Raw genomic sequence first — 14,282 nt, 5'->3', positions numbered from 1 at the left:
TGTGAGGTGAGGCTGGGAAGACAGCCCGAGGTGAAGCAGACTCCACTAGTGCATCCTCGTGAGCTGAAGGTGGAATCTGCACATGAACTGGAACCCACTAGTATGCAGCGGGTGCCCCTGCAGGTCATGAGGCACCGGAGGTATAAGGAGCGCTCAGTCGATGAGGAGCGCTGTACCACCATCCTAAGGAGGACCGCCCTGTCGAGGTCGAGGAGCACGTGTTGGACCTGTACCACTTCCCTGTCGAGGCCGAGGAGCAGATGTTGGACCTGTACCACCCCCCTATCGAGGCCGTGGGGCGATAGCTGTACCAAAGAGCTTCTTGGGCCTTTTCTTCTTCCTGGGGCAATCCCAAGCAAAGTGTCCAATGGTCCTGCATATCTTGCACTAGTCCTGCCTGCCTGCAATCTCTACTCTCTAGCGAAAAAAGGAACCATCCTGGCGCTCGATCATAACATGGTCCATCATAAGGATTACCAAAAGGCGAGCGACAAAAAGCGAGCGACCCAAAAAAAGCGAGCAATAAAAAACAATAAAAGATTTAGAAATCCCCCATTTCAGTAGCAAAAAATAATAACTTATTCAAAAGTCCATATGTTTCCTCAATGCTAGAAGGTTAAATATGCATATAACTTTCTGAGCCACTAACACTAATTTCACATCATCCATGAGATAGTTTGTATGTTCAATTTCCAATTCATTGTTTATATTAAAGACAAACCCTATAGTAACTGCAATCAAGTTCTCTCTTTCCACTAGAGTAATTGAGATCATCAATGCAACCTTCCACACAGGTGGGGTGTTTCCAAGGCCTCCTTGCATGGATTAGTCTAGATTCCATGCATATGTAAATGCTTACCTTTTTTAACTCTGTTCACTCTTGGAATGAAACAAATGTTTCTTTGTTACTAGAAAAATATCCTTCCCTAATGATTTATTCTTACCTCCCACTAATCTAACCAATGCAACAAATTAACCACAAATTCATATTTTGGTGCATTAAATTTTACTAGATGGTGCACAAAGACATGATAATCATCGAAAGTACGCCTTGCCATTTGATTTGATATGTAACATGACCCTATTTGGACTTGTAAATCAAAAGATACAAGGATGTGAAAATGTCCTCTTTTGGGCCAAAACAGGGAGCGCGAGATGTCAACATATGATTTTTTTGGCCCAAAATATGAGTTTTTAACATCCCTACATCTTTTTATTGTCAAATATAAATGGCATAATGTTACATATCAAATCCAATGACAAGGCATGATTTAGATCAATATCATGCCTTTTTGCACCATCTAAAAAAATTGTGTGCATCAGAATATGAATTTTGTGAAATTCTGTCCAATTTTTTGCACGAAGTTTAAAGCAAGGTTTCCCATAATGGGGAGTGAGAAGACACTGTCTATTTTGGCCCAAAAAAAACCAAATTTTAAAATCCTCTACCTTTTAATTGCACTCTGGGGATCACTCTTCATAAACCCATAAAGCATGTGCAAGCAAGCATGTATTAAAAATTACCCCTATTCTTGCAATTTACATTTTGTCATGTAAATGGTTGAACCCATGTATGTGTTTACATTTTAAAATATCTACATATATAAATTACATTAAGTTGCTATTTTATAAATCCCCTCATGCACACAAACAACATGTAAGTCCCCCCACTAAAAAATACCCCTCAATACACAAAAGTGGTATGTTACATGTTTATGAGTGACCCCCAAGGATAATTGCCAAACCCAAATGGGGTCATGTTACATTAGTCCTTAACTTTAGACTACTCAATTTCAAGAAATGTGACACATAACCACTCTTTTGAATACTTTATACTTCAAGCAATTATTTTATAAAAAACTTAGATTCTTTCTTTGCTTGCTTGATTTTCCAATCACTTCAACTAATTGTCGCTCGCTTTTTTGGGCTTGCTCGCTTTTTCTCGCTTGCTCTATTGACTGCCTTGTCCATCGTGAGGTTAGGATACTTACGAAGTACCCTAACTCTAGGAACCCCATCAACCTTGGTTGCCTCTACTGCAGTCAACGGCAACCCAGGAAGGGGTGGGATCTCAGCAACCGTGCCGAAATGCTCCCCAATAACAAAAAGAAGTCGCTGCTGGTAAATCTGGGGAAGCCCGAGAAATCTGATGAAGAGCAAAAGGATTTCCTTATCTACCTCCACTGGGTCGAAACCAATATCGAAGGCGCTAAAGAAGATCTTCCTATGTCCCACGTGTAAAAACTCAGCTTTGAGCACGGTGCTCGCAGCCTCTAGAGTGTCAAAAACAACCTGAAAAAAACCTCATCCCAGAAGACGAACATCTAAAAGTCATGGAGAGAGGTCTGGGGGGAGAGCCGCAAGCATCCAGGTCTTTGGCTTCGAATCTGGAAGGGTGAGACCCGAATATGCGTGCGAGCAACGTGGTAGAGCATTCAATCTCTACGTCCTTCTTGAGCTGCTGCAACTCGTCTTCAGAAAAAGTAATACTTTTCGCGGCCGGTGGAGGTGGAGTAGGATTGGCTGACGGAATATCCATCGCCAATCAAGGTGAGGAGGCCGATTCGAACATTTTTTAGGCTCCATCCACTCCACAAACGCTGCGGGAGAAGGAAAGAGGGGGGAGACAGGAAGAAGAGTAGAGAGCTTTGGAGAGGAGAGGGCTGAGGCGGGGGGTAGGGAGCAGGGTAGAAGAGAAGGGGGAAGAGGAGAGCAAGGAGACGCGGGGGGGATAGGGAGCGGGAAAGAGGGGGGGGTGAGACGTAGGGAAGGGAGCAGGGAGAGGGCACAGTAGGGGGCGGGGTAGAGGCGGAGGGAAGGGAGCGGGGTAGAAGGCGAGGTAGAGGGCGGGGAATAGGGGAGGTAGGGAGTGGGGTAGAAGGCGGGGGTAGGGAGTAGGGAGGGGGAGGGGTAGAAGGTGAGGAGGGAGCGGGGGTAGGAGGCGAGGTAGGGAGCAGGGGGTAGAAGGCGAGGTAGGGAGGGGGTAGAAGGGAGCGGCTGAAGGGGATTGGGCGGGCTGAGAGGGAGAGGAGAGGGAGCGAAGGGAGAGGCAGGGAGGGGGCAGGCTGAGAGGGGAGGGGGTGGCTGAGAGGGAGAGGAGGAGGAGGGAGGGATGGGCTGAGGGAGGGGGAGGGGGAGGGGGAGGGGCTGAGGGGCTGAGGGCGAGGGAGAGAGGGAGGAAGGGGCTGAGGGAGGGGCTGAGGGAGAGGGGGCAGCAAGGGAGCGGGAGGAGCAGCAGCTCAGGACAACATCAGCTCTTTAACTGAAAAACACTTAGAAATAACTGAAATAACAACAATGGGGAGGCTAGAATGCCCCTCCTCAGTGAAATCAGTACACAAGACACCCACTGGCCCCAAATGCTTTGGCGCCCCTTTCAGTATTTATTTAATTCTTCAAAAAGTGGAATTCGGTATTTAATGCTTTGGCGCCCCTTTCGGTATTTATTTAATTCTTCAAAAAGTGGAATTCTGCTTTACAACAAGGGTGCACCCTTGCACTATTCTTCTTGCAATTTCCACTGCCAGAGCCAACACTTGGCCTCCGCCTGCATCCAGTTCCAGTGCACCACTAGTACCCCAATGCCAAGGTAAAGTCTAAGGCATAACTCAACAGCTGTGTCCCCTGACTGTGACAAGGCATCAAAGCAAATCCCCAGAAATGCTCAAATAGCCTCAAGGCATCAAACTGCAACCAATCTGTTCCTCTGGCACCAACCAGACATACCCTCTGTGACTGGGTATCTGCTTACAGCCTGTAATGCCCAAAAAGAACTCCAAACAACAAAATACAAAACAGCAAGCTTCCAAGATAGTAAAATCAAACCAGAAAGAAGTCAGAATGTCCATACCCGTTGTCCATGGGAGAGGGGCAAGCTCTTTCCTGCTCCTATCCTCTGGTGTAGAAAAGACTTCCAGCCAAGGGGAAAGAGAGAGAAAGTGGGGATACAGATTCTGAGGGCTGAGAACAGAAAGAAGAGCAAGGCTCACGGGTGCAGAGGCTTGGGCAAGAGAAGAAGGGCTAATCTTGCATGGCAAAATCCACCTGCAACTTGGAATTGACCCATGCAGCTTCAAATAACAGCCCTGCTTCGAAATGAGTGCTTCAGAATGCGTGCAACAGCAATTCAGCAAACAAAAGCCACCTCCGGATGCAGACAGCTGCCTCGGGATCCATGCAGCTGACTTGGAAGGCGTGCAAACAGCAAGACAGTAGCATAGACCACCTTGGATCAATGGACAACGAAGGGAGAGCTCCAGACACTTGCATTTAGTGAGCCATACTGCTGGAAAAAAAGTCCGTGCAGCAGGCTCATCCAGCCCCGTACTGCCTGTACGGAGACCTTAAATGCTGCTGCTGCAGTCCGTACAGCCGTACGGACTGCCTCGAGATTTGTGCAGCACAAAAACGTGTGGAGACGGACCTTGGTAGGCGTGCCAAAAACCACCTTAGACCTTCAAAAATGTAGGTGGAATACCTACAAATAGCATACATAGATATAGCCACTTGGATGGAAAGTTGACCATTTGATAGGCAGCCAGGGTACTATATATAGTACATTGCATATATAGATATAGCCACTTGGATGGAAAGTTGACCAATTGATAGGCAGCCAGACTTCCCTCTTGGTGCTTTCACATTTTGGGCTTCTCTTGCAGCGACGGTGCGATGTATTACTTTTCTTATCACAGACATCAGCCTTAGTTAAGGGTGCCTGTTTAGTGGTCCCACCCCTAGCTTTCATTGCCTTTGGGTTTATTTTACGTCTCATAGACCCTTTGGTCTTACATAGACCGTAATAAACTTTCGTTCTTTTTTTCTTTCCTTAGCTTCTCTAGTTGTGCATCGAAAGATGCAACTTTTAAAGGATATGCACGCTTTTTATCCTGTGAGCTCTCATTTTCATGGTATCACCTACAAAAAGCTTATGCCGTAGCTGTGTATGCATGTTGATAAATCACATTGCTTCCTTGACCCGACCCCTGCACTCTTCATGACTATTGCGTGTGTTCATGTTGTCATGATCGTCCACTCCAAGAGAAGCACCTTTGTCACTGGTTCCAACAGTCACACTTAACCGTTAGAAAGGGTGTCAGGATCTTTTCTATGCCGCCAAGGCCAAGACATAATCCCCTAGTGCAAGAAAGATATGCCACATAGTAGCCATACAGTACACTTGTGTCCTGCTGCTCCACTCTTCCGCCAAAGTGAACAAATTGATAGCATTTTCTAGAACTGCTGGAAATACTCTCAATTGCTGAGTCTAGGGCTACTTCTGCAAGAGGACTTTGTGGGCGATTTGGGTTGAGGGGAATCATGTGTGATTTCTGTGTCATTTGTCGGAAGTTTACAACGATTTGTGGGCGATTTCTAACATGCACAATCTATGTCCAGTGCTACGGACATAACTTCCTGGCCGAATCTGCCACGGTTCTCAATGGAGCCACCATACTTGTCATCACAAATATGGTGGCTACATCCAGAATTGGTCGATGAGGTAGCCCTGTGCAGTGTGCATCTCCACTCCATCGAATCCTGCTGACATAACTTTGTCAGCTGCTTGACAGAATTGGTGAACTACATTTGGAATTTCCTGTGGTCTGTCAATGAAACAGGTGCAGCTTCATTCAGCTGATAATATATGTGAGACGCATGACCAACATGCCACAACTCACAACGATGATACCGAAATTTTCATGTGAAGCATCCACAACTGCCTTCCATGCCTCAATTTGTTCGTTTTTTAAAACTCGGGGAAATACCAGAACCCAATTCCTTCTTGTACAATGCTGACCGGCTCTGTGGTGAGCAGGCTAGGGGGTGGTCGATTAAAAATAGTACTCGACATGAGCAGGCAGGGGCACACAGTTAGGAGCTTGACAGCAGGTCACAGCAATATCTCCTCATCGAGTGATCACATTCTCCATCCTTGTCCGCATAAGGAGATTCATAGAAAAATTTGACATTATGCAGCAAGAGACCTCTACCTCAATGTGAGGCCAAGTCACCCACAATAGATTTCTTTGCCCCAGCCCATTCCTTTTCTTGTGTGAGCAGATTTAATTTGGCTTGCTGTACACTGCTTACACTTTGTCCTTGGTATGAGCGTACACTGGCTTTTCACATGTTGCCTCTTGTATCCTTTGCAAGTATCTCTGTTTGATGTGCTGTGCCTCTCTTTTATTTGCATGATCCTCTTCTCTTTGCCCAGAAAGAAGCTCTGATACCAAATGTTATGGACCAATACTCCTAAAGTTGCTGATTCTATCTCATCTTTTGGGAGACTGAAATGTTTGGGCCGATTACCAGGCCTTCTACAACCTTGACGCTGCAGTAAGCGCCCCTGTGACCTCTGCGCCAGGTATATCTTTCTTTATCCCATTCATTTGCTCCACTAAGGCTGACTGGCTGTGTGTGCAGGACATATCCTAGGTGCTCTCATGGCTTGGTAATTCTAGGTGATGGTATGAGAGTGGAAAGTGCTCAAATGGAAGGGGTGGAATTTGGGGGAGATGGTATGTGACCACAGGAGTGGTAAAACCTTATTAGATGTACCATTTCAATTATCCCTAGGACCTAAGTTAATCCTTAGACCTTAGGTACTAGAGTCTCTAAGGTTCCTTGACCCCGCTCCCTACACTTTAATTATTCTTGTTCCTTTTTTACCCCCAGGCCTAACATAACCTTTCCTCTATATCTTACTCAATTTGACTGTGTTTTTAGAGCAGTCTGGAGCAGTGTTCTTCTCTTGATTAGTCCCACTAATTAACATATTAATTTGGGTAATACTGCATAGACATGCCATAATAGAGTCCAAGAAACTGAAATCAACATGAAAGTACACCATACACACACTTTTTTTTTGGTAAATCCATGATTATATTATCAGCAAAATTTACATGAGGGTCTCAAAAAAAATTGAGAGCCTCAACAGGAAATCAAAAGCAAAGAGAAACTATTTCCAGGCATGACTGAGGAAGATCTCCTTGATGGCAAGCATCATAGATAGATTGCCGTAGGGAGAGTCTGAAATATTCATAAGATTGCAAGAACGGATTCCCAAAATATCTCATGTTGTGATCCTGCCATATGGTCCAAAAAGCCCAATATCTGACCCCGTACAAAAATAAAGAGTAATGGACCAGGGTTGTAGGAAGTCTGCCAAAAAGCCAAAAATGTTTCCCAAAAGGAGAGTTAGGGAAACGAAGGCGAAGCGACATGGAAATTTTGCATATGAAGGTCTTAGTGCTGAAGCACATCCAAAACAAATGGGGCACCGTTTCAGAAGGGGCCATGCATCGAAGACAAGAAGCAGATGCAATCCTTCGTTGAGCCAGAGTGACCCCCACGGATGAGGTTCCTGTAAGACAACGCCATAGGAAAAGCTTTTGCTTGAGAGGCAATTTGCTCCTCCATAAATTGCGGAGATTCTTTCGCCACCAAGCAAGGGATTTTGCCATATGCCAAAGAGAATTAGCATGTAAGTGAATCCATGGTGACGGCTGGAGGAAAGAGTATGTCGTGCTAACCGTTAGGTCAGAAAGAGTAACAGGACGAGAATTTGAGCCCACCGGGTGTAACTGCCAGTCGTGTAATCGGTCCCTGTTAGATAACAGACATCACACACACACACACACACACACACACAGAGATGAAAAACCTGCAATAGACTGTCTATGACAAGTCATCAGATACACCAAGATTCTTCCTTCTGTACAGTCACAACAGGTCATAGACAGTACTGACCAGGCTGAGCGGAGAGCAAAGCATAGAAGATAGAGTGACCTCAAAATTGACAGGAACAGTGTTCAAATGTTCAAGGAATAGCTTGGCAAGATCAAAGCTCAATGAAGAGTACCAGCATCTTCACAGAGTGAGTATGACCGTGACAGTTTTACACAAGATCAAAGCCAAGTCAAGTAGCATGAGGAGTTGGATTATTAATCTGCACTAGCATTTGAACATCATCTACGTGTTGGGCATCACAGGCTGCGCATAAGTTTTGACCTTTTTATGACTGCATCTAGCCCTGACTGACTAAACTTATTGGAAACAATTAATTTAGTCACACAAAATGCTCTTGCTTGTCAAAGACATCCCAAAACATGGAATTGCAATGCGATAGCAAATAAATCAATGTAAGATATTATTTCTTCACCACAGTCATCTCTTCACTCCAGGAAGGGACAACTAAATCTTACCTCTTTCCAATCCACTAGATCTATCAAATCATAATCCATCACAGTCTCAGCTGCCTTTCTTAATATCAATTCCCGTTCTTTTTTATTTGGCATGGGTAACCTTATGGTTCGATCCATTCGCCCGGGCCTTCGTAAAGCTTCATCAATATTCCCTGGTCTGCTACTTGTAGCCAGAAGCACTACCCCATCTTGTGTCTCAAACCTAAAATGACCATAGAACCCCTAATTAAAAGAGTTAAACTTCGGCAATTTAGCAATCCCCATTCTAAATACTGTGTGCAGAGGAGAGACTGAAAAGCCATACTGGAAACAAAAAAGACAGCATACCCGTCGAGCTCAACGAGTAGCTGATTAATAAGAGATTCATGATCCTGCTTTCTTGTATCACCCGAATCACCACGGACACCGGCAAAGTAATCAAAATCATCCATAAAGATGATAACAGGTGCCTGCTCATAAGGCAGGAAAAGAAAACGCATAAATACAAAAGGACAACAGGCAGACATCTATACATCTTAGCCATTACTCAAGGACAATGGTGGGCTACATGATATGAATGCATAAAAAACTGGCATATTCTTCTTAACCCATATGGCAGGGATCCAGATTATTCTGCCTGTAGAAATTTAAAGAAAATTGCAGCATACATTGATGATATAATGAAAATTCAAAGAATGTTGCATTTGCTACTGACATAAGGCGGAGGAGAACAACAACAGCCAAACACGCAGGTGAATGGGTCAATGGGCATGTTCCCTGATGACAGACAGACTGCACCATTTAAACCCCTTATAAAAAAGAAATCAATCATAAACTCGCAAAATTTTTAAAAATACATACCCACAAATGCACCATCAGTTGCTATATCTCCGAGGGATCCCTTGCCCACACACCTTAATTCTTACTTTGAAAAAATAAGAATAATAGCGCATTTTCAAAAGCCAGGACAAACCATAAGTCATCATTAAAAGAGGAGAACAAGGGAAACACAGCCTGAGGTGTATGTTTCACAGGGCATGTTACCCAAAGACAGACTGACTGCACCCTCTATACACAGTATAGCAAAGCATTTGAACAAAAAGTTTTTTTTCTAAAAAAGATAGCTACAAATGCACCATTCAGTTGCCTCATAGCCAAAGGCGTCCTTGCACTTGGACACCTACTTCTCAGCTTGAAAAGTCGGGACAACTATAAGCTGTCATAAACGGGGCGATTAATAGCTTAAGAACTTTACAAGCCTCAACAAAAGCTCTCAAGGGATTGCTGTATCATAGGGCATGTGTTCTCATAGGAGAAGGAAATGTGTTCTATGACTTCGGGTCCGTGATAGATTCACAAAGTTTCATGTGTTATCATAGGACATGATCCATCTCAAAGAGCGAGTTGGGTAAAACACTATTGGCACTTTGAGCTACAATAAACCTGAACCGTTGATAAATGTGGCTTCCAAGAATAAGAGGAGGAGGAAAACGGTAAAAAGAATTACAGCAGATCAAGCATCTCAAACAAAGGTTCTTCCAGACTCCATAGATGAAACATCATATCAAATAGCAATTATTTTTGTCCCTGCGGTAGCTAAATTCAACCTAAACTTCATTTTGTGGGTGGACATTGATGCTAGCCACTAACTAGACAACAAGAAGTAAGAACTATGAAAATGTATGGCTCAAAAGCTCACCATGCTATGAGCATAACCTGAGGAAAGCATGGATTAGGGGGGAGAAGCATGCACAGTGTTACTGTTGAGAAATAGCACGCATGTTGCTAATGCAGTGAGTTCCAGGATTCAACCACAAATGCACTAGAGCTTGAAGTAGCATCAAAGGCCCTAATTCAAAGCCACACAGTGGGTACCCCCACTGGTTGCATCTGTGGCTAATCTCTGTGTGTACTTCTCCCACTTTCAACCCAAAGTTTTACATATTCACCTCATTTGTGCTTGCATTATGCAGAAGCATTCAATTTCCTGTTCTTCTAAACCATCGTTGTAGACAAGCATGTCAATCATTCTGCCAGTCAACAAACTTTTAAATTGGGATATTCGAATTCCGCATTTAATTTCACTAACCACTTCTCTTGCTGTTTTGAAAAGCTCCCTGACATTGGACGCTCCTTGTCCAACCCAGGCCCCACCTTCAAGCTCCAGACCATCTAGTTCCACCATTGGAACTCTAGCTTCAGCAGCTATAGCCATTGCTAGTGACGTCTTCCCTGTCCCAGACTGCCCTACAATGAGAACACCCTGTAAAACCCACCCAACAACTGTATTAGATTTTTTGTAACCAACATAGAGTAAAAATGAAACAAATGGTCAAGCAGCTTTGGAAGATAATAAGCTGCCAGAGACAAAGTGTTTTACCCTGGGTGGCCTAGCCCCCATCTCCTGAAACACCGTAGGGTTCCGGAGAAAAGTTACTATCTCATTTATTTCATCCTTCATGACATCAAGGCCCGCAAAATCTTTCAATCTTAATTCTGGATCTTTAATCCTCTGCTTTTGAAGTACACCAACAAAAAACTGGTATCATGCATTTTGAAAGGTAGATTACTGCATAAACACGAGACAGAAGACTTATATGACCAGAAGCCTTAATAGTTGCCTTAGCAGCCCAACCTTCTAGCAGAATGGCCTCATAATTTTACTTTATGCAATTCGTTTAGCTGAACAACAACAAAGCAGAAAAGAATGAAATAAAACATCAACAAGGACACAGGAGTAGAAATTAATTTACAGACATAATCTAGGGAAATTTAAAATTGAGGCTATGTAGCCTTGAGGTCCATATTTTACATTCTTGAAATCCGTTGCCACGAGCAAATTCAGGGCCCCTCCAACCTTGGGTCTCCATCTTCCTCTGGCTGAAGTAGACCCCCTGCTGCACTCTATAGTGCATGGAACAGGAAGTGCAGAGGACTTGATGCATGAAAAGGATGCTCAAAGGCACCCGTATCCTAGAGAACTGACTATACCAACTTGGGGGATCTGAGGCTGTGCAAACCATCCCTCCAGGACTGTGAGATGGCGGCGTCTATCTCCAACATCCTTGCAAGGGGGGCTCTGGCCCATGCCTCAGTATCCTGAGGAAGAACAGCTCCATGCTCCAAAGGATCTAGTCAGGCTGCTGACCCTTTGTGCCCACCCTATGTTTGTACATGCCCCAGCATACATGCCTCTTGATCTCAAACCTCCGGATGCCAAAGTGCTCAAACTCTGTGGGCAGGTTTGGATGAGTCCATCAACCAAACAGTGCCACACCCTACATAAGCTCCTCATCAACGATAACCCTTTCTTGTGAGGGGAGCCTTTGAGAAGTTTCAATGATGACACTGCTATCGCTGTCCTCCCATATGAGTGGTGCTCCTAAGAAGCCCTCGCTGAAGCAAGAGCTTCCAAGGCTCCGAACCTGTGGTGAGGACACATTTAAGGCTACCAAACAAGGCTTTGCTTTGCATCTCTAAATCAATAATGCCAATTTTCCCTCCACATGGGGCAAACTCATCATAATTCTCTTGACTTTGGCTCTAGTGTTGTGCACCAACCACCTCAGCTGTCCCATGCATACCCTGTGAAGGCACCAACACTCCCTCTGAGATTAAGAACCATCTGGGCCTGTCAGTCTGCAGGAAGCTTCCTGAAGGCTTTCCATGCTCCCACTGTAGATGCAGGGCCCCTCTCCCTGTTGGATAGCTGAAAGGAAAGCAAAGAGTGGACACAAACTCAGAATACTTGCATTACTTGCTTGTAGAATGAAGAAGAGTGAGGTCCTTAAGTAGGCACCTCATACATGCTCACTGACATCACTGATGACTTCAGAGCTCCACAATCATCTCCTCAATCTGCTCCTAGATTCTCTCAATCATCCTATGTGGCTTTCCACCACCTAACTGTGCTTGTGGGCACCTAACTGTGCCTCTAGCACTCACACATAGAAACCAAGGTGTGCCTGAGGCATACACCTTGAGATATCCCAACAAACCCCCCCTCAAGGGAATGCCTCAGGCTATGTCAAGGATACATCTAGTCTCATAGTTTCTCATGCCATCTCATGGTAGTCAAGGATAAATCTATGGCTAGGTTCTCATGCTAGCAAGGGTTCCCATGGGTGTAAGGTAAACAAAAAGGGATACAAAAAGACCTTCCAATGGTTATCTCCCCTGCATGTACATGCACACAATGTCTGAGGTACCATGGAGCAAAACATACACATGGCCTACATCATAAGGTGACCAGAGGTGTTTACAAAACACACAAAACACAATAATTTATTTCATTCATTTTGGAGGACTATCCAAGCTGAGTACCTTGACATAAAAAGAGAGATCTGGAGCATACATAGAGATGATTTAAAATGCATAATCTTCAAAGGATGCCTCATCTTGTGGAGGCTCATCAACTGAAAGTAGATTTGCATTTTCTGTCTTTGAAGTTGCTTCCTTTTTTGCAACCATTGTTTTGGCAATCTTCAACAAGGAAGTCAAATTGGCATTTTCATCCTTTGTAGCATAACAAGACATTGCTTTATGTTTTGGCTTTTCACATATTTTGCATAAGCAAGCCATAAGAGGGTCTAACCCAGGTATTGGGCAGTGTCTTCTCTCTTACAGGGCTTAGAATAACAACTGAAATGCTTCAAAATATAAGCATTTAATGTAGCAAAGTCTTGTGACCAAATTTCAATCAATGATGCTTCTTCTTACATGCTTCATAGAAGAGGCTAAAATGAATACTTTCCAATCAAAACCAGGTCTAGCAATTCAAAACAAAACTGAAGCCACACTTGTACTGAAGTTATTGAAAGTTTCAAAAAACCAGAAATGCTAGAGTAGCATTTTATGTAGCATCATCTTCAAAAACTTGTCCAAAACTATCAAAACCAAAAGGCTGAACTTGGAGGGCTTGTAGCTCACTCTTCAAAGCAAGGAAAAGAGGGCTTTCTGAAGCAAAAGAAAGCTCATATACCAGAGAGGGTCCAGCACAGAGGTTGGACGAAATGGTGCGCACTTTTGCCCGGGAGAGTTGCTACAGGCTGAACCTGAGTTTTGACGATTTCTCCCTCGTTACTGAACCAAATGACCTGAAAAATGGCTCAAAATCTTCGTCTTGAGGTCGCCCATCTACTCCTAAGAGGGCTCAGGAAATGGCGGAGCAGGCAGGGAGTATTGAGCAACAGAAGAAATTCGCTGTTTGGAGAATGGCAGCCACCACAGACGTTTTTTCTTCAATTGCTTGCAGGTGGAAGTTCGCCCATACTAGAGGAGTTTCCAGCTCAGAGGGTTTGGGCAATGGTCGTTTGTAGGTGGAGAACCAAGCTCTCAAAGATTTTGGGAAGAAAGAGGAAAATGGAGAAGAAGAAGATGAAGAAGAAGATGATGATGTGGCAGAAATGGGCTCAAGGGGGATCAAAGGGCTCTGATACCATGTTGGATAGCTGAAAGGAAAGCAAAGAGTGGACACAAACTCAGAATACTTGCATTACTTGCTTGTAGAATGAAGAAGAGTGAGGTCCTTAAGTAGGCACCTCATACATGCTCACTGACATCACTGATGACTTCAGAGCTCCACAATCATCTCCTCAATCTGCTCCTAGATTCTCTCAATCATCCTATGTGGCTTTCCACCACCTAACTGTGCTTGTGGGCACCTAACTGTGCCTCTAGCACTCACACATAGAAACCAAGGTGTGCCTGAGGCATACACCTTGAGATATCCCAACACTCCCATCTTGGCCACATCATTTCCTTGATCATTTGTTCCACATCATCTTGGATATTGGGCTACTGATTGACCCTATTTGGGGCATTCGCATGCTGCTGATCATTTTGCATTTGCAAAATTTCCACTGGCTGTTCCTAACTTCTGTCAACTGTCAGCAGGAGCAACCCATGAAATGTGTCATGTGAGCCTGTGTGCAACTGTTTGTCAAACTCAGTCATAGACTGATCTGAGTTTTCAGCAAACACGTCTGCTGACAAAAATCCTTTCTATCAAAGGATTGTAGAGGTGGTAACTTTTTCTCTCATTGCTATAACCAAAAAAAAAAGCACTGTTACTCATTGCATAGACTTGCCCATTGCATAGTA

General features: G+C 44.2%; 1 protein-coding gene across 4 annotated transcripts in view; it reads right to left on the bottom strand.

Annotated features, from left to right (window-relative positions):
- Window positions 1-14,282, bottom strand: part of EMB2458 (FtsH extracellular protease family) — a 190,587-nt gene that overhangs the window by 111,100 nt on the left and 65,205 nt on the right. For all 4 annotated transcript variants that reach the window (XR_015542871.1, XR_015542870.1, XR_015542872.1 and 1 more), the window contains exons 8-11: window positions 10,561-10,692; window positions 10,270-10,443; window positions 8,529-8,650; window positions 8,202-8,403 (exon numbers count right to left, since the gene is read on the bottom strand). Coding sequence is in view for 1 of the 4 variants with exons in the window: in XM_087391371.1 (XP_087247497.1) it covers window positions 8,202-8,403; window positions 8,529-8,650; window positions 10,270-10,443; window positions 10,561-10,692 (630 nt within the window). In the remaining 3 variants the exon portion in view is untranslated. The remainder of the gene's footprint in view (window positions 1-8,201; window positions 8,404-8,528; window positions 8,651-10,269; window positions 10,444-10,560; window positions 10,693-14,282) is intronic.

The sequence above is a fragment of the Dipteris shenzhenensis genome, chromosome 20 (assembly GCF_047967505.1).
Source record: "Dipteris shenzhenensis isolate YYH24624 ecotype China chromosome 20, Dip_SZ_1.0, whole genome shotgun sequence".
Taxonomy (NCBI): Eukaryota; Viridiplantae; Streptophyta; class Polypodiopsida; order Gleicheniales; family Dipteridaceae; genus Dipteris; species Dipteris shenzhenensis.
The sequence above is the reverse complement of the archived record's forward strand: the minus strand, read 5'-3'. Positions and strand labels throughout refer to the sequence as shown.